The sequence below is a fragment of the Ciona robusta genome, chromosome 7, assembly GCF_009617815.1.
Source record: "Ciona robusta chromosome 7, ASM961781v2".
NCBI lineage: Eukaryota > Metazoa > Chordata > Ascidiacea > Phlebobranchia > Cionidae > Ciona > Ciona robusta.
This window is the reverse complement of record NC_143241.1, coordinates 7533516-7552835: the sequence shown is the minus strand read 5'-3', so window position 1 is coordinate 7552835 and position 19320 is coordinate 7533516. Positions and strand designations below refer to the sequence as shown.

Sequence of the window (19320 nt, the reverse complement as noted above, 5' to 3'; positions counted from 1 at the left end):
AAACTAAGTCTAAATAAATAAGTTATATTCATTAAATGATAAACTTAGTCTGAATGCTAAGGTGCCTTTACCTTACTAAATTTTAGGCCAGAACTTATCTTTCTAACCACTTTACAACTAACAACTGTATCGCCGTATGACTTCACCTGTATATAGAGCTTTCACCACGGCCTACGAGAGATAGTATATTTATTTCTTGGATGACCTCTAGTAGGCTGTGAATCTACACAAGTGCCGGCAATCCATCGTGGCCGTTACTTCAGCAACGCCTTGAGCGAAACACGCCAACGTCACACCGTTTCACTTTGCATTAAATATTTATCGGCGGGAAAACCAGACAGCGACGTTCAAACGAACACAAGTGTCACTGAAGATGTTTCACTGTCCAACTACAAGCCAATTAACAAAAGTTCATACTCGTTTCTAGTAGGGAACTTTCCTGTCTCTTAGATACAAACTATTGAGTGTAGAAGGGTTTTGTTTACTTTGTTTTAATTAGTACTAATTGGGATTTCAACTTATACGTGTACCGGTTTTAATACTCGCCGAAATCAGACACACTGTACTTATAACCCATACAATATTAAAAAACACAAGTTATTGCCCTGTATGGCATTTCACAAAGAGCGCTATATACACAAATACTAGTTGAATGTATTTTCAACAAAACAGCGGCTAAAGTAACTTGCTAGACGCTACAACTGCTATAACTCTTATAGAACCTGTTTATGACTTTGCATAACTGCAAACATGTGGTACAAATTAACATAAACTTAATAAAGGTCTACACAGGGTCTTTACATTCTAAAAAAACAACCACCGTATGACTTGAATTTTCTATATGAAAAACAACATGTCAGTAACACTAACGAACTGTATTTGACATATGATCGATTATTACTAAACACAACTGTGGTAACATAACACCTCACTATACTATACTGTGACCACAGTTGAACTATTACTAAACATTAAGAGCCCAGCATTGTAACGTCTCATATTAAACTAACTGTATATCCTTTAAGTTGAGACGTGCCATCCAAGTTCCTGCAGCCCTTTTACATCCTTTAGCGACCCAGCATCTTATCGGCGTCGAAGCGCGCGTTGCGGGAACTAATTATTGATTATTCGCGGATAAAGAGTTGCCTGTGTTTATTCTCGCGAACCGGTTTGTGACGTCATAATATCACCGCGCTGCGAACGCTTCAAGTTGACAATGATCAAAGAATAAGCGCTCGATTAATCTTTTAATTATAAACGCGTCGATGACGTAAGTTCGAGTTGTCATCGACTTTTATTTGTTACGTAACAAAGTCCATTAAACAATAACAATCGGCAGAAGCAACACGATTGTGACGATTTTCACTTTGCGTTATGACGTGTCAAACATTTATATTCCCCCATAAATCGTATCCAGACATCGCGATTTAGGATTTGTGGACAAATATTAGGTTTTATGACGTCATATAGCATTATATTCACAACAATGAAACTGGTGGTAAGCGATAGTTAACTATACCTCACGCTCGCTGTCGAAAATAACATATTCATCTTTAAATAAAGCCAACTGCTGTAAATTAGACTAACTGTAAGTTTAATCAAGGTAACTGCAAAACAAATCAAGTGTATGCATTCACCACTAAGCTAACCTTGCATATAATGCTTGTTGGGGCACGGCTAATGTTTAATGCACAGATCAAAGGTGTGTGACGTAACAAAACATCTGTTGCAACATACACGGCTGCATGTAAAGTAATTTGTTTCCCTGCTTAAACTGCGGGTAATTATAATAACAGAAACTGTATGCTGATTAGCCACCAGTGTAAAAGTAATTAAAACTTTATGCATACTAGCATACATAGTAGGGTGGGGAAGATGGGACACCTTTACCACATGATATCGAAATATCCTGATCGTGTTTTAATCCATTAACTACGGTCTATAGGAGTAGTGAGGATATGGTTTTGTAATTCTTTAAATGTTCTTTGTTTAATACCTAATGGGACGAGAAAATAAAATGAAAATGTGTCCCTTCTTCCCCCGCCCTACTATATAATAAATATAATGAAACTCGTAGTCGAAAGAAAAAAACTTCCAGTTCTAGGTCAACCTGAATTTTTTTTTTTTTTTTTTAGTTCTAGGTCAACCTGATCTTTTCGTTTTATCAATGCCAGAACACAACAGCGACCCTATGCGGATGTCGGTGTTTTACCAGTTAGACCTTTGTATAAAATGAAAATACAAGAAAAAGACAGCACGATGGTCACACGTATAAATGTAACGAAATTAGACAAAAAGCGAAATTAAAAAAAGTCGTATGTCCGTATATTTATATTTTACGTTACCTTATATATACTAGCGACCCAGAGTTAATTAAATTATTAGTGTAAAAATAAAACCAACTTTATATAATGACTAAGATAGAAACACACGGTGCTGGTCTAAAGTCTAACTTGACGTACGTCGTTTGGACACTATGACGTGAACGTATATCTAGATCTCACGTTATCATAAAATACAACTTTAAATAAATAAAAAAAAGAAAAAATAAGCCTTTTTAAAACAAAACGGGCGCTCTTATATCTAACTTACGTATACAGCATGTTGTACTAAGACTATAGTTATCATAATACTATATCTACAACACTACGTTGAATATAACAAAGGCAACCATAAAGATACACGCTAATTCTAAACATAACATGTGTCCGTATAACTCTGTAGTAGGGTGGGGAAGACGGGACACCTTTTACCTTTATTTTCCTGCCCCGTTTAGTAGTAAACAAAGAACTTTCAAGAAATTATAAAACTATATGCCCATGACTCTCATTGACCGTTAGTAATTGTTTAAAAAACGATCAGGATATTTAGATATTATGTGCTAAAGGTGTCCCGCCTTCTCTCACCCCACTATAATTGATATAAAGGAAACAATCATGTACTTCTGTAACACAGCGAGAGCGTTTATATCTAACATACGTATACAGCATGTTGTACTCGCTATTATAATACTATCTACAACACTACATTGAATATAACAAAGGCAACCATAAAGATACACGCTAATTCTAAACATAACATGTGTCCATATAACTCTACATAAGTTGCCATAACACACAAGTATATATCTGCTATGTTGTTGTTGCTATGCTAGGTTGCTGTGGCATAATTACAGCAGCTGTATACCTCACGCTTGGCTGCCTTTCTAATTAAAACCTCATAAATTATTAGCCGGCTACTGTGATGAAATAATACCGATAACTTTGGCAGGCACACGTAACAATGGTAACAATGATTAACTCTGACTGAATAAAGCTATTTGTTCAGGATGTTTGTTTTCACAGCGCTATGTACTGTGACCTCACTATAGCGAACAATTAGCATCTAGATAGGAACTTCGTCTACAAGGGTACTTCATTATCTCTTCTGTGACGTATACAAGTGATGACGTAGTAAGCTCTGTTACTAGGCCGGTGTTTCTCAACCTTTTACGTCATACTGTATTTAAAAACAAAACTTGCAGCTAATTTCTACTTTTCGTTGTCTTATAATTTATTTGATCTTCGCTATCGCATTCGAAGCAATAAATCAATCTATGCTATGTAAAAAAACAGATCTACCAGAATAACCGCAAGCCAAAAGTATGTTAGACGCGAAGTTACTGCATTGCCTTCTTAGTGATATGAATTCTAAATGCACAACTTTATTAAAATACATAATTTTTGTTGATTATGTCCTGATCCTTATGGCCAACTATAATAGAACTATTACGTTCGAACTTATATATATATATATAGTACTGTGGGGGAAGATGGGACACCTTTAGCACATAATATTCAAATATCCTGATCAAGTTTTAAACAATAAACAACGGTTTATGGAAGTCGTGAGGATACGGTTTTATAATTCTTTGAATGTTCGTTGTTCACTACCAAATAGAACGAGAAAATGAAACGAAAAGGTGCCCCATCTTCCCCCACCCTACTATATAGATGCACTACGCCAACATTACTGCACAGCATATAGTATGATTCATTCTTAGCATATACAAAGCGTGGCGCTTATTTTACGGAGAAATAATGCGGGTACTAACGTAATAAAATCGACAGTGACATAATAATAAATGTCGTCATATACGGTGTAGTAATATGACGCAGGTAAGTGGAAAAATGTTGCACCAATATTTAAACTTTATGCAGGTTTATGCATATACGTTGTAACTAAGAGTCTCTCTTTTTCGGCGAGTTGGCTTTAAAAATGTTTAATTTAAACGTTGGATCACGCTGGAAAACAAAACTCATATAAGAAATTCCAACAAAAGTTGCGAGACAATCAAATCTAGATTGCAAAGAATGCGACGCTTGTATATCGAACATAGTTCATGTTAGACTTGTTTCCGTTTGTTCATTTGATCATTACGGATTAGCTGGGTATTGTAGAATTTATATAAACATTATGAAATGTTTGTATAAAGCACTACCACTTATATTAGGGTAGGAACAAACTTGGTCTATACTAACTTTGGGTAGCACCATTGTGGGAAAAAACAGGGGCTTCCCCTTAAATTTTCCACTTGTTGCCACGGTACAGCCTATAACCCCCCCCTCGCGCGGCGTAGGCCAAATCAGGAATTTACATTTTGAGAGAATCCCCTTTTTTTCGTGTAAAAACCTTTTTCCTTCGTTTCAATTTGATCGTTCGAGAGATTACTATCTCTCGTCTGCGACGTATAAGTAATGTTTTTGTTCGCTACCAGAGGGGTTAGGCGCAGTGTAACATGTTATGATTGTATTCGGTATACGAGGGGGGTAGGTAGTGTAGAAATGTAATGGTTTACTCGGTACCGGAGGGGGGTAGGTAGTGTAGAAATGTAATGATTGTACTCGGTACCGGAGGGGGGTAGGTAGTGTAGAAATGTAATGGTTTACTCGGTACCGGAGGGGGGTAGGTAGTGTAGAAATGTAATGATTTTACTCGGTACCGGAGGGGGGTAGGTAGTGTAGAAATTTAATGATTGTACTCGGTACCGGAGGGGGGTAGGTCGTGTAGAAATGTAATGATTTTACTCGGTACCGAAGGGGGGTAGGTCGTGTAGAAATGTAAGGATTTTACTCGGTACCGGAGGGGGGTAGGTAGTGTAGAAATGTAATGATTGTACTCGGTACACGAGGGGGGTAGGTAGTGTAGAAATTTAATGATTGTACTCGGTATACGAGGGGGGTAGGTAGTGTAGAAATGTAATGATTGTACTCGGTACACGAGGGGGGTAGGTAGTGTAGAAATGTAATGATTGTACTCGGTATACGAGGGGGGTAGGTAGTGGTTAACTTGATGTTGGTTGTACATGGTATATACTGTTTTGTATGTAATATTTTGTCTACAACAGAACAACGCATCGCAGGTAAATTTTTTTATTTAATGTAAAGTGTTTTACCCTATCCACATCTTGGATGGAAGGGGATACTGCACAATAAAATATTGGTCATTTTAGTTTATGGATTGCCTGCTATCAATAAGCTTATCTGAATATACATTACACATGGCCGGTACACAGTAAATTTTATTGAAAGTACTCTGCATTTTACCATTATGCTTTTATAATATTTAATCATATTACTTAAATTACAGAAAACCAAACACAACTTGGCGGGCATTTAAATTCTGTGAAGGAGAGTTTGGTACTTTGGTATACTGGATGACAATGTAAATGGTGATTTTTGTATCTACGTCTTTTTATAAAACATTTTCTTATATATATATTATACAGCATGTCCCAAAAATGTACTTTTTAAATGACTACATCAGCAACATTTATTTTAGTACAGAAAAGTTTCATACGTCAAAATACTATGAAGAAATGCAGAAAGCAGCACATTATCTAAAGTGTTTGGATTGGTGGCCATTGTGGTACAAGCATAGCGATAGTGAATAAATCTGAAAGGTTTCTATCATTTAAATATTTGTTGATACACCCCCTTTCTACAGTTTCCTCTTGATACCATAGTAACTGTTATATTTTGTTCACAGATAAAGTTCCAAAAGATCAAGTAAGATGAAGTATACTAAGGCAGTGCAAACACTTCTTCACATTGTTTTTCCAGCTCTAACAAAATATTAAACAATTTTTGAAAATTCATGCTTTGTTTATTTTATCATATCTGGCTCACTGGCTGTTCCACCACGCACCCAGGAGGCCGCCATTCTGCGTGATCGTTAGGTTTTTTACAGGACCTTCGCATGTGCTTCAGGTACAACAACGTTTTAAACGATGTCTGAACCAAAACACTGCCTTATTATACCTGGTTCAAGTATGGTATCTATTATAAGTCATTTCTACACTACCTACCCCCCTCCGGTACCGAGTAAAATCATTACATTTCTACACTACCTACTCCCCTCCGGTACCGAGTAAAATCATTACATTTCTACACTACCTACCCCCCTCCGGTACCGAGTAAAATCATTACATTTCTACACGACCTACCCCCCTCCGGTACCGAGTAAAATCATTACATTTCTACACTACCTACCCCCCTCCGGTACCGAGTAAAATCATTATATTTCTACACTACCTACCCCCCTCCTGTACCGAGTAAAATCATTATATTTCTACACTACCTACCCCCCTCCGGTACCGAGTAAAATCATTACATTTCTACACTACCTACCCCCCTCCGGTACCGAGTACAATCATTACATTTCTACACTACCTAACCCCCTCGTATACCGAGTACAATCATTACATTTCCACACTACCTACCCCACTGATACCGAGTAAAATCATAACATTTCTACACGACCTACCCCCCTCCGGTACCGAGTACAATCATTACATTTCCACACTACCTACCCCACTGATACCGAGTAAAATCATAACATTTCTACACGACCTACCCCCCTTCGGTACCGAGTAAAATCATTACATTTCTACACTACCTACCCCCCTCCTGTACCGAGTAAAATCATTACATTTCTACACTACCTACCCCCCTCCGCTACCGAATACAATCATTACATTTCTACACGACCTACCCCCCTCCGGTACCGAGTACAATCATTAAATTTCTACACTACCTACCCCCCTCCTGTACCGAGTAAAATCATTACATTTCTACACTACCTACCCCCCTCCGCTACCGAATACAATCATTACATTTCTACACTACCTACCCCCCTCCGGTACCGAGTAAAATCATTACATTTCTACACTACCTACCCCCCTCCGGTACCGAGTGAAATCATTACATTTCTACACTACCTACCCCCCTCCTGTACCAAGTAAAATCATTACATTTCTACACTACCTACCCCCCTCCGGTACCGAGTACAATCATTACATTTCTACACTACCTAACCCCCTCGTATACCGAGTACAATCATTACATTTCTACACTACCTACCCCCCTCCGGTACCGAGTAAAATCATTACATTTCTACACGACCTACCCCCCTCCGGTACCGAGTACAATTATTACATTTCTACACTACCTACCCCCCTCCGGTACCGAGTAAAATCATTACATTTCTACACTACCTACCCCCCTCCGGTACCGAGTACAATCATTACATTTCTACACTACCTACCCCCTCCGGTACCGAGTAAAATCATTACATTTCTACACTACCTACCCCCCTCCGGTACCGAGTAAAATCATTACATTTCTACACGACCTACCCCCCTCCGGTACCGAGTACAATCATTAAATTTCTACACTACCTACCCCCCTCCGGTACCGAGTAAAATCATTAAATTTCTACACTACCTACCCCCCTCCGCTACCGAGTACAATCATTACATTTCTACACTACCTACCCCCCTCCGGTACCGAGTACAATCATTACATTTCTACACTACCTACCCCCCTCCGGTACCGAGTAAACCATTACATTTCTACACTACCTACCCCCCTCGTATACCGAATACAATCATAACATGTTACACTGCGCCTACCCCCCTGGTAGCGAACAAAAACATTACTTATACGTCGCAGACGAGAGATAGTAATCTCTCGAACGATCAAATTGAAACGAAGGAAAAAGGTTTTTACACGAAAAAAAGGGGATTCTCTCAAAATGTAAATTCCTGATTTGGCCTACGCCGCGCGAGGGGGGGGGTTATAGGCTGTACCTGTTGCCACGCAATGGGTGTTTCGCAATTATTTTCAGGCATATTTCGATAGTTCTCCATGGCTAAAAGGTATAAATTGCTATTTTTATTCTTTAGAGTTCTATTTGCATTCAGGCACAAACCAAACGTATTTAAAATTTTAATTACGCTTTATCCAAACATGATACAATGACCTTTATGCAACATTTTTCAGAAAGAGGAACTAATGAGGTCAACGGTTGTTGCAGTAGTTTATGTTTGCACTATACGTTTAGTGTTGTGAAAAGCAATCAAAAGAGGGACTTTGTAAATAACTGACAAAATAGATGTCGCATCTACAGTCTATAACTGTAAGAAAATATACCAAACTACCAAACAAATCAACATATATATTAATAAAATCGTTACTATAATATGCAATAAAATTATAATACGTTAACTTCGTTTTAACGAAATACTTGTGCAAAAGGCGTATTTTGTTCTTTTCAGTTAAATTGTTATCATGAAACATGAATATTATCTTTTGTACTTATGGTATAATTCACATTATAAGAATGCATTATTAAGTTTTTGTAACATATATGATTGCTAAACTTGTTATATTCCAATTAACAGGATTCTATCATGGAGGACATTGAAACGGACTTGGCAACTCCGTCAAAAAAGTACTGCCCAACCCAACTGTTCGAACCCAAACATTCTATTTCAGGTTTACCCATTCAGGAGCAATGTCAAACACCAGAATCGAACCAGAAAAGTGTTGAGGTTTCACCCAAAAGATTTCCGGAAAGTGAAAATATACAAGATGAGACTCCTGTAAAACAACTTATTGAAACAAGCCGTTATGTGGACATTGCTGCACAAACAAAAGCGAAAGAATCTACTATTCAGAGCAACGATAATAAATTAAACAGAAGTCAAAAACAGGAAAGGTTAAATAAACAAAGGGTCGAACCGCTTGCAGAAACTTCACCATTAGAGTTAACAAGCCAAGAACCAGAGCCTGCTTCGGATTTAAATAATCAAACCATCAATCTCAACATTTTACGTGGTTCTGCAATATGTACGAAGAAAAAATCTCTTCACTCCAGTTCCTTCAGTGTTTCACACACCCCTCTTCAAACAAATCCTAAATATCACCCTATTATAAACCATAGTGTGTGAGTTAAAAAGCTTACTTTTACTTATAAAATCATCAGATTATTGTGAAGTTAGTTGTCAAATTTGTAAAGTTAGCTGTCAAAAATACTGAAATGTCGTTCAAATACAACCTAACTTATATAAACACCTGTGAAAAGTGGTGCAGCCAATTCGAAGTTTTTGTTTTGTTGACAGTTTATAAAACCAAATGTCAAAAATACTAAAGTGTCGGTCAAATACAATTCAATTTATATAAACACCTGTGAAAAGTGGTGCAACCAATTCTAGGTTATTGTTTTGTTGACACTTTGTAAAACTAGCTGTCAAAAATACTGAAGTGTTGGTCAAATACAACTGAACTTATATAAACACCTGTGAAAAGTGGTGCAACCAATTCTAGGTTATTGTTTTGTTGACACTTTGTAAAACTAGCTGTCAAAAATACTGAAGTGTCAGTCAAATACAACTTAACTTATATAAACACCTGTGAAAAGTGGTGCAACCAATTCAAGGTTTTTGTTTTGTTGACAATTTATAAAACCAACTATCAAAAATACTAAAGTGTTGGTCAAATACAACTAAATTAAAAAAAATATTTTAATGATATTGTTTTATTCACACTTTGTTCATACACAATTAATACTAAATCTATATTTACTATATAGCTATTTGTCATAAAAGCACTTACCATAATATAGTTATGCGATTACATTGTCTTTTATTTTTTAGGTCATGCACTGAAACCTCACAACCGAAGAATTCAATGAAACTGGAAAGTGTCTTAGCTTACAATGTTGAAATAACAGGTATGGTAACATCACTTAATAACAGAGGAATGAAACAATACTTTAGTGTAGTTAATTGTGCCCATAATGTTCCAGACTATGTTGGTTAATAATTAAATGAATAATTTAAAACAAAGAAACGTAAATATAATTTTTTTTTCCTTTAATTTCAGTAAAATAAATATAAACTAAGATTTGTGGGATAAAAAAGAACAAGTTCAAATTTACCTTGGCAATAACAATATTTTTCAGAGTTAAATCCCGATGAAGCAAATCTGTTGGGCAGAAAACTCACAGAAGGTAAATTTACCTGTTTTGTAAAGTAAGACTTACCATGGGGTATGTTAATCTCCACTAAGCATTGGCATCATGTTTTTGTTTACATTGGCTCTGCTTGTTTGCTTATACCATAAGCATAAGGTATTAAACTAAGGTTCTAAAACACATTTTGTCACAACCATTAATAATATTGGAGTCACATGCCACCTCTAAAGTTACGTGCATGTTGCTAAGTTCATACAAGTATTTGACTTACCAGCTATTAATATACTAAGATGCTTGTTTAATAAAATATATAATCACTAACAAACTAACATATTCAAATACATAATCACTAATATGCTTGTTGTGATACTTACTGAATCATTGCAAACATATCATTGACAGGCATTCAAATAGGTGAGGGCGATCGTCCCAGAATTTAAATAAAATTTTTTTAATGATAGATAAATTGCAAAGGTCCAAATTATTTAAGGCAAAACTCTTGACATAAATTGCATTCTAATCCCAATAACCTTAAAGTTCAACCCTAATACTAGTTATATCTTCTGTTTCCCATTATATTAAATTCATGTAGGAGAAAGAAAATCCTTCAAAAACGGTGCAACAATGATAATGCAAAAGCGAGGATTTAAGATCAAGAGCGTCAGTCATTTTCGCTTGTATAAGGTAGAAGCTAGATGGCTTACACGGACTTTGGAAAGGGAAAAATCAAAAGTGAGAGCGATAATGTATTTAAAATCTATACACTTAAGACTAGAGCACTGAGCACAGTTATAAGTTACTATTGGTACCGTACTACAGAGGTTAGCGTGCCTGCCTCGAACCCAGAGTTTATGGGTTCAAACTTGATGTTGCTGCCATCTTTGCGTCCTAGAGCACGATACTTAACAGTAACTGCTACAACCTAATGGTCCCTTATCATTAAAAAAAATAACTCACATAGTTATACACATCACTGGTTACCCAGACGAAAATAAAAGGGGGGGGGGATAATTTCGCGGCCGTGTAGCATAGCATCGTTTAACAGGGAACGAGTTCGTGGCCGTGTTACATATAGTGTTAACATGAGACTAGTTCGCGGACGTGTAACGTAGCGTCGTTTAACGGGGGGCGAGTTCGCAGGGGGCTAAAAATATATTAAAATAAGGGCTGTTGGAAAGTTAACCGCCAAGTAATGTAAAATTATAATAAACTTTGTTTTTAGATTGCCATCACTTGTGCACCAAAAGCTTTGTACGTTACGATCTACCAGCCACAAAGAATGCAAGTCAACTTAACAAAAACTGGAAAAGATAAAATTAAATTTGAGCTTGAAAATGATTTCATTCTGCATATTACCTTAAATGAAGATACCGAGTTCCTAAAACAACAGCACTACTCTGAACCTGTATGTTTATCCCGCAGCCATAACACAACAGTTATTAAAGTGTATAGTATGAATACATCAGTGTATCATGGTAATAAAGGGGGGGAATTTGCAGCTGTATAATTTGAATGGGCAAATTGTAAAAGGGAGAGACTGGTCTTCCTTAATCTCCTTCATACATCAAGTATGTGGAGCAACTATAAATGTCTTTTGTCTTACCCACCAAAATGTCAATTAGTTACAAGGAAAATAGCCATAACTTTGTTTTCTCATAAGATAATGGAGTAGCATAAACAGTATTTAAAATTTAATATATTATCATAAAAGGCTATATATTTCACCATAGTGATTCGTAGCTTTTGTTGTCCTCTAAGTACTTCAATTGAGTGACTTGACCTAAGACTAAGTTTTACAGAACCTGTTTCATTTAGGGTTTTCAGTCGGTGTTTGAAGAAGCATCAGATACCTACAGACTAGACATTGCAAGGTTTGGTCGTGTAACACTCGCAAGTCATCCTCATAAATGTAGAGTTGATGGTTGTGATTATTGTTTAGTCACAAACAATGGTCTGTGTTTACAATGTGAACATGAAGTCAAACACAGAGGATTGCATGGAGACACAATAAGTACAAGAACACCACATAGAAGCATAATTCATCCACATTCAATGAGCAGGAGTTTTCTAGATAGGTATCTTCATCAAACACTTAGCACAAGAAGAACAGAGCCAACAGCATATCAATCGGATATAGCTGTTGATGCGTCTTTGACAATTCCAATGTCAAGCAATATGAATTCAGAACCAAAGTGTCAAGAAACAAAAGTGCATGATTTGTCCAATACCTTTGAAACGCCAGCAATTTGCTTAAAGTCTACCTGTAAAAAAGTGGCTGCAAAAAATGCATTGAACTTTTGTGAAGATTGTTATAGAGAATTCCAAGCAAGCAGAACCACAGAGTTTATTAAAAGCTGATGGTAACCTTCTCTTGAGTTTCTGAGAGAAGAAACACAAGGGTTTCAAGTTTTGCTTGTACATGGATTGCAATCAAGAATAGCAGGCTTGAATTTCGGCAGAAAGTTCATTTTATAGACTAGATTTCAATGCAAAGTAATGCATGATCAAGAATGAATCAAGATGAGATGATGCCTTCCAAGTGATTTGACAAGGTGGAAGAATAAAGTTGATCATCACCATTGTGTGTTTATCCAATAATCAGCTCAAGTTCATAAACAACATTATCATTGCTCTTAAGTCTTTACAATTCATTTAGCTTAATGGATTGAATGAATGAATGAATGAATCTTACTTTATCCTCTCGTGGCCGGAAAATGACAGTCGTTATCACACAGGTTTAACACCTCGTGCCAGCTTACGAGTTACCAAGTTTGTTACTTTGTGGGTACTTACATACTTTTTTTTTGGTTTTTTTCTTTTTTTTATGTATGGCTAATAATTTGGACAACCCATTAGTGACCACTGGGTTGGAGCAATTGTCGTTAAGTGTCTTTCTCAAGGACACATACGCCCACAATGGTAGCACCAACGAGCCTTAAACTTATTACCTAATGGTTACAGGCAGGCGCGCTAACCACTACGCCACGGCGCCGGACGGATTATATATGTTACAACACAGGTGTCTTATTGTGGAAACAAATGGTGGCAAGGTTTCAAACAGTTTATTGGAAATTATTTCTTGTGGAACCAAATGAATGGAATCAAGGTGTTGGGTTGTATTTTAATTGTTAGGTGGGGAAGGCTTTCCATGGAATGAATTTTGGAAATGTTAGGTGCAGAAGTCTGGATAAATTCCAATAATCCAACTTGGTTTAAAAAGGAATTTCAAGGAACTGTTATATCATATTTGGATGAACTCGTTATAAGAAGTTTGGTTGAACCGGTGGTCTCCTTGAAGAAAGTGTTAGATGTTCCAACAGCAACTGCTGCAATCTTTATCAAGAATTTGGTATAGATTTGTTCAAGGGATTTCGAAGGAAGTATCATGTTGTAATGACACTTTTACTTTAACCATTTGTGCTTGGGCTTGGTAAAAACAAATTCTTGGAACACGTTGGTGAGACCATTTATTTTTGCATGTTCTCTAATTAATTATTGCTAGCGCTGCTTGTATGTTATTCACTGTTGGCCTTTGTTTAATTGTTTTTAAAAAAAAACATTTTTTATAATTTTTTTGTTTAATATTTGCATATCGAAAGTCTTTTCTCTAGTGTATAAGAAAAATACATTAGAAAATAGTTGTGGCTGTTTGGTTACAATGCAAAGACTAACCAATATTGTGCCTGCCAGAACCACACCCTATCTATAGGATAGAGTTTGTCCAAGACAAGGACACATACCATGATACATGTCATAAACGTTCAATTATTGCATCAACAAACAAACCATTTATTGAACTTTATATTTATGAAAAGGTAGGTGATTGTGATGTCATAGAAATATCACATAATTGGCACTATGATAAAACAAACACAATTTACGACGTGCCTTAATTTGATCTATCACAATTTAATAAATTGTTCAGCAAATTTAAATTAGACAAAAAAAACAGTCAGATTCTAGGAAAACATTAAATTTATGAGTTTTTTTTGTGATTAGTTTAATTTTTTTTGTTACTTTTTTTAATAGTTCCACAAAACATGTAGCAAACATTGAACTACTCAAATTTTAACTAAGAATTTGAGGTAATAAATAAACCAAAATATTGCAAATCAAATTTAAATTAAGTTCTGTGTAACATGAGAATATGAGATAACTTAAACCAAAACGAGGCTTTCGGAATCTAATATTTTTATGATTTCTATAACACTAGCACCACAAACAGTTCTGGTTATGACAAAACAATGAACAAACAAAAAATGGAACATTAACAAAAGTACCTTGAGACAAGCACAATAATGAGCTTTGTTTCACCACTATAGTGGCATTGTTACATCATAGATTCCCACCGATATCTAAAACTTCATGTTTCCTTTGAATCCTGACTCATCATGAATTCGTGGACGTGGTCGATCGCCAAAAATAAGCGCTGAGTCATCGGTTACACTTCGAGCGAGCGCTTGCATTGATGCCATCATTGTGTCTAACTGGGGTGTCTGTGAAATTATGTTAAGAATGAATGTCACTTACACTCATGTGGTGGATGATTGCTACTTGTTCATATTCATGTGGTGAACTTTATGTCTGGTATTGTGAAACAATGCAATGAATGCATGCATTGTTAAAATTCAATTGGTAAAAAATCAATGTTCAAAATTCAAGTCCATTATAAGAAACACTCTAATAAACCAATGCCATCAATTTGCCGTTTTGAAAATTGAAATTCGCTCTTGTACCATTTGTCAGTTATTCAGAATATCTTTAACCTTACAGTATTTCCAACAAAGCAAGTCTATCACCTTGTCAGCGCGAACGATTTTCGGTCCAGATGTAACGAGTTTTGATTGGTCGAAAGTTGGGGGGTGTGGTCCCTGGTTGGCACGGAAACGAGAGGCGTCGGTTCGGTTACCTGGGAGTCAATATAATATTTCTATTACTGGTTACAGATGGATAGTTTCACAAAGTCAGACTGAAATGCGTCAACAAAACAATAACCTTGAATTGGTTACACCACTTTTCACAGGTGTTTATATAAGTTAAGTTGTATTTGACTGAGACTTCAGTATTTGTGACAGCTAGTTTTACAGAGAGTCAAAAAAATATGGACTTTACATAAATTCAAAAATTAACCCAAAATTCCGTATAGTTCGAATTGAAAACATGTATTTGACTAGAAAACTTTATGACATCACAGTACTTACCCCAGTTCAAATTAATATTAACAGGTAATGACGTCGCGAACTGATCTTGGCTGAGAAGATTCTGTTGCAGCATCCTCCCACTAGGTGGGGCATGGTAGCGACCAAACCTCAATGGGCGAGGATCTGATGAAGTGGTGAACTTATGGTTAACTATGAGTGTTTTGTAAGTGAGACAACTCTGGCCCCAACCGAGTTTATCTGGCATACCTTGTTGCAGGACCTCACCGGTACAAAATACCAGGTCTTGGGTGTGCCTCACTAAAGACCATATGCATATAAAATAGGATTTCTATTATTGAGTGTCTATAAACTGCCTTAGTGAGGTCTAGATGTTAGCACCTTGGGTGTTGGGGTAATAGACCACATCCCAGGTCTCCTGATCTGCTTTGGCGAAAGATCTTACTGGTCACCCATACAGAACCCAACACTTTAGCAGCAAACAGTGTATATGGCGAATAACACAGTAATAGTCTGTCTTGTAACTCACATCACACACAATGCCCATTATGATGTCATTACCTTCTTCACTTTCATCGGAATCCTCAGACTCATCATCACTAGAGGGCTCCTCATCATGCTCATCAAACAGCACTAGTTGGGAGAGGGAGCAAAATAAACAGTCTTAATATTAAGTCAATGATTTTAACTATTTTGGTGTTTTTACTCTGTGGAACTATCTTGAAATTTCCCTTTAGCTTAGCTACAATGACAGACAGACAGAAATAAATATAAAAATAAGACCGTGTCATTAAGATGTATTATTCTTTTTGATGTGACAATTCAGACTATTTGCCAAAATGACAAAATATTTTAAAGTTTCTTATTTGTTAATACATTTGTTGAGGTAAATATTTAAGCTTGACAATCTATTGGTAAATTAAAAACATTCTTATCTCACAATTATCATCGAGTTCAAAATCTTCCGACAAATTCTGTTTCTTTGACTTTTTCTGCTTTGATTTTCTTCGGCCAGTGCCTGGTTTGTCTGGAACATAAGGTTTTATGACATCATAAACAGACTCTGTAAGCTCCCATTCCAGAAACTTCAAAGGGATATTTTGTTGCTTATAAACTTGTGAGCAGTGACGGACTTTGTGGATTTGTTGTGTTTTACTTGATATTGTCTACAACAAATCCAACAATGTTAGCATTAATTTAACTAAAAACAAACTTTAAATAAACTAGATTTTGTGTATACAGGCTTACTAAGCTGACTTAATATGTGCTCAATGCCCAGACAGGTTTGTCAGGGGCCAAAAAGAAGCCAAAGCTCATAGCTTTCTAAGTTTTAGAGGCCAATTATTATCAAGTGCTGATTGAAATAACAGATGCAAATATGTTAAAACAAATGTAGGTTATTTTATTGATGGAAGCAGGGTGTTGAGTGTCATTGAAAGGGGCCACAAACCATGAAAGGATAAGAAACATTACATTATACTGATAATGTGATGACCCACCTTTTATTTCATGGGCTGGGCTATCTTGCATGGAGGGTGGTGTTATACAAGCCGAACCTGATGAACCGTGTGCCAAAGTGCTTGGGTGGGAATCCAACTTTAATGTTCGAAAACTTGAAGCAAGAGATCTGCAATGAAGGGGTGGTGAGGTTAGCTTAGGTCTATGGTGAAATTAAAGGGAATATTATCTACAAATCTACATACAGCAAGAGCTTATCAAAGTTTAGGTGAGTGGTATGATCATGGACCAATACATATTACAGCAACAAAATAAGATTGAGTTTAAAGTTGCATGGTTAGAGGAGAGCCATAGAAACGCCTTCGGTTAACATTCCTTTATATATAGACTAATATAGTGGGGTGGGGGAAGATGGGACATCTTTGACACATGATAACTAAATATCCTGACGTGTTTTAATTAATTAAAAACGATCTGTGGGAGCCGTGAGGATAAAGTTTCATAAAAAATCATTGAATGTTCGTTTACTACCAAATTGGAGGAAAAAATTGATTGAAAAGGTGTCCCATCTTCCCCCACCCTACTATACATTATACAAGCTCCTTTAATATAAATGCAACTCCCATTTCAACCGGAGATGCATTTTTCACCAAGTACAGACCGACGGCGATCATAAAATGAGAAAAAAACTCTATTAAAAATAACTTGTCGCTCCTAACTTTTTGGAAATTCAGCCATTGGCTTCAGCACAGTAGCAACAAGTAATATAGGAAAATGGGCCCAGTATAGCCTAGTATACCACAACAAAGGACCACACGCTTGTAGAATAGAATAAAAACATGAGAATAAAAAAATATCGAAAAAATATTAATTTTCCCACCTTGAAACAGATTGTTGGTGAAGTTTTGGATTTATTGGAATTTGCTGAGCGTTGATGACATCGGCATTATCAACATTTTTCTCGGGAATTATCCATTGCTGGTCACGCATGGATGCACCTGGGACTTCAACAATCTTCCGAACTTCGTACAACAAACTTCCGTGGCCGTAAACCGTAGTTTTCTAAACATCAAAAACAGTTTTTATTAAATTTGCAGTTCAACAGTTTCTACTAAATGGTGTTGCTTTTCATAGAACATTATGAAACCAACATTTCCAAGAAGTGAATTTTATAGTAAAGTCGTAGCAAAGTGAATTTACAATTTAAAAACATGCATTTGCAATGAGCAGAATCACATTTTACTTGAATGTAAGAGACTCGCACTCTATTATAAAATAAACGGGTGGTTAGTAGTTATATCTTTTGTAAATAACTTAAAAACATTAACTTTGTTTAGTTTACAGTTTACACCAATATTTCTCTTTTTTTTATGGTTTAATACATTTAACCGTAACCCTTTTTTTCCTCTATTACATAGGGGCATTTGAATGTTACAACATTGTGATAATTAACTGAACATTTTGCAACTAAAACTAAAAGATAGAGGCCATGATTAAGAACTGCTAATGTTGACGCTATATCCCTAACTAAGGTGCCTAACCCTGAGTAACCCAAGTAAAATTTGAAAAATATATCAACATATAATAAACTTACAGGTTTGGATTGATTAAACGAAAGATGGTTGTCGGTTGTGTCAGCAAAGTATGTTGTTGCCACGGCAACCTGGGAGAGAGTCATCAAGTTACATCAACAATATGAACATACTACAATCAAATACTATAGGAAAAATTATAACAACTCAGCGAAATATACAACCAGGAACCAGCTATAACAACATGTCACGTGTCAAGTCCCAAGCTATGCTCAAAGACTCCATGTGTACGGAGGAAGTTGGGAAAAAACAAACAATTTCTCTTAACCAGTAAATGTTACAAACAATGAGGTCAAATTAGTTTCACAAGCTTGTGTGTCGAACTAGAGTCTGTTTAAAAATAGGCACAAATATATTAAACACGCTCCACCTCCGCTCCAGTGCTTTGCGAATATTTATCGACAGCGAGCTTGAGAGACTTCCAGGCTTGCAGTTGGGTGGTTCCCATTGCTGATTCCATCTTGGCTCATATTATTATTATCTACAAATCCATGTATAACAAAAAGGTATAAAAAAGTTAGTTGGATATCCATGGACCAATACATATTACAGCAACAAGATCAGATTAATTCATTTCACAGGGGTTAGTCATTTAAGCATTGATAAAGACACAGGTTATATCTATGTGGAGGATCAATATATAATATATAGTAGGGTGGGGAAAGATGAGACACCTTTTCATTATATTTTCTCATCCCATTTAGTAGTAAACAAAGAACATTTAAGGCATCATAAAACTATATCCTCACGACTCCCACAGACAATTGTTAATTGTTTAAAACACGATCAGAATATTTAGATATTATGCACTAAAG

General features: G+C 36.2%; 2 protein-coding genes across 10 annotated transcripts; one reads left to right on the top strand and one right to left on the bottom strand.

Moving 5' to 3' along the window:
* Window positions 1-3323: 3323 nt before the first annotated feature.
* On the top strand, window positions 3324-13940 carry LOC149734369 (uncharacterized). Of its 9 annotated transcripts, XM_089881995.1 has the most exons (11): window positions 5252-5401; window positions 5629-5703; window positions 5821-5941; window positions 6028-6248; window positions 8322-8457; window positions 8723-9267; window positions 9977-10053; window positions 10285-10332; window positions 10889-11028; window positions 11519-11701; window positions 12112-13940. In XM_089881995.1, exons 5-11 carry the CDS (start codon window positions 8434-8436, stop codon window positions 12652-12654), a joined length of 1560 nt encoding a protein of 519 aa, XP_089738121.1. In that variant the 5' UTR covers window positions 5252-5401; window positions 5629-5703; window positions 5821-5941; window positions 6028-6248; window positions 8322-8433; the 3' UTR covers window positions 12655-13940. The 9 variants fall into 9 exon arrangements, with proteins under 9 accessions (XP_089738128.1, XP_089738123.1, XP_089738121.1 ...); XM_089882002.1 differs by lacking the exons at window positions 5252-5401; window positions 5821-5941 and adding an exon at window positions 3324-3452; XM_089881997.1 differs by lacking the exon at window positions 5252-5401 and adding an exon at window positions 3324-3452 and having other exon boundaries at window positions 5821-6248.
* Window positions 13941-14061: 121 nt separating this feature from the next.
* On the bottom strand, window positions 14062-19003 carry LOC149734368 (uncharacterized). The gene is made up of 9 exons (XM_089882004.1): window positions 18876-19003; window positions 18508-18576; window positions 17794-17975; window positions 16955-17082; window positions 16396-16482; window positions 16017-16088; window positions 15498-15620; window positions 15096-15205; window positions 14062-14792 (listed from the first exon to the last, which is right to left on the bottom strand). Exons 1-9 carry the CDS (start codon window positions 18963-18965, stop codon window positions 14652-14654), a joined length of 1002 nt encoding a protein of 333 aa, XP_089738130.1. The 5' UTR covers window positions 18966-19003; the 3' UTR covers window positions 14062-14651.
* Between the last annotated feature and the right edge of the window lie 317 nt (window positions 19004-19320).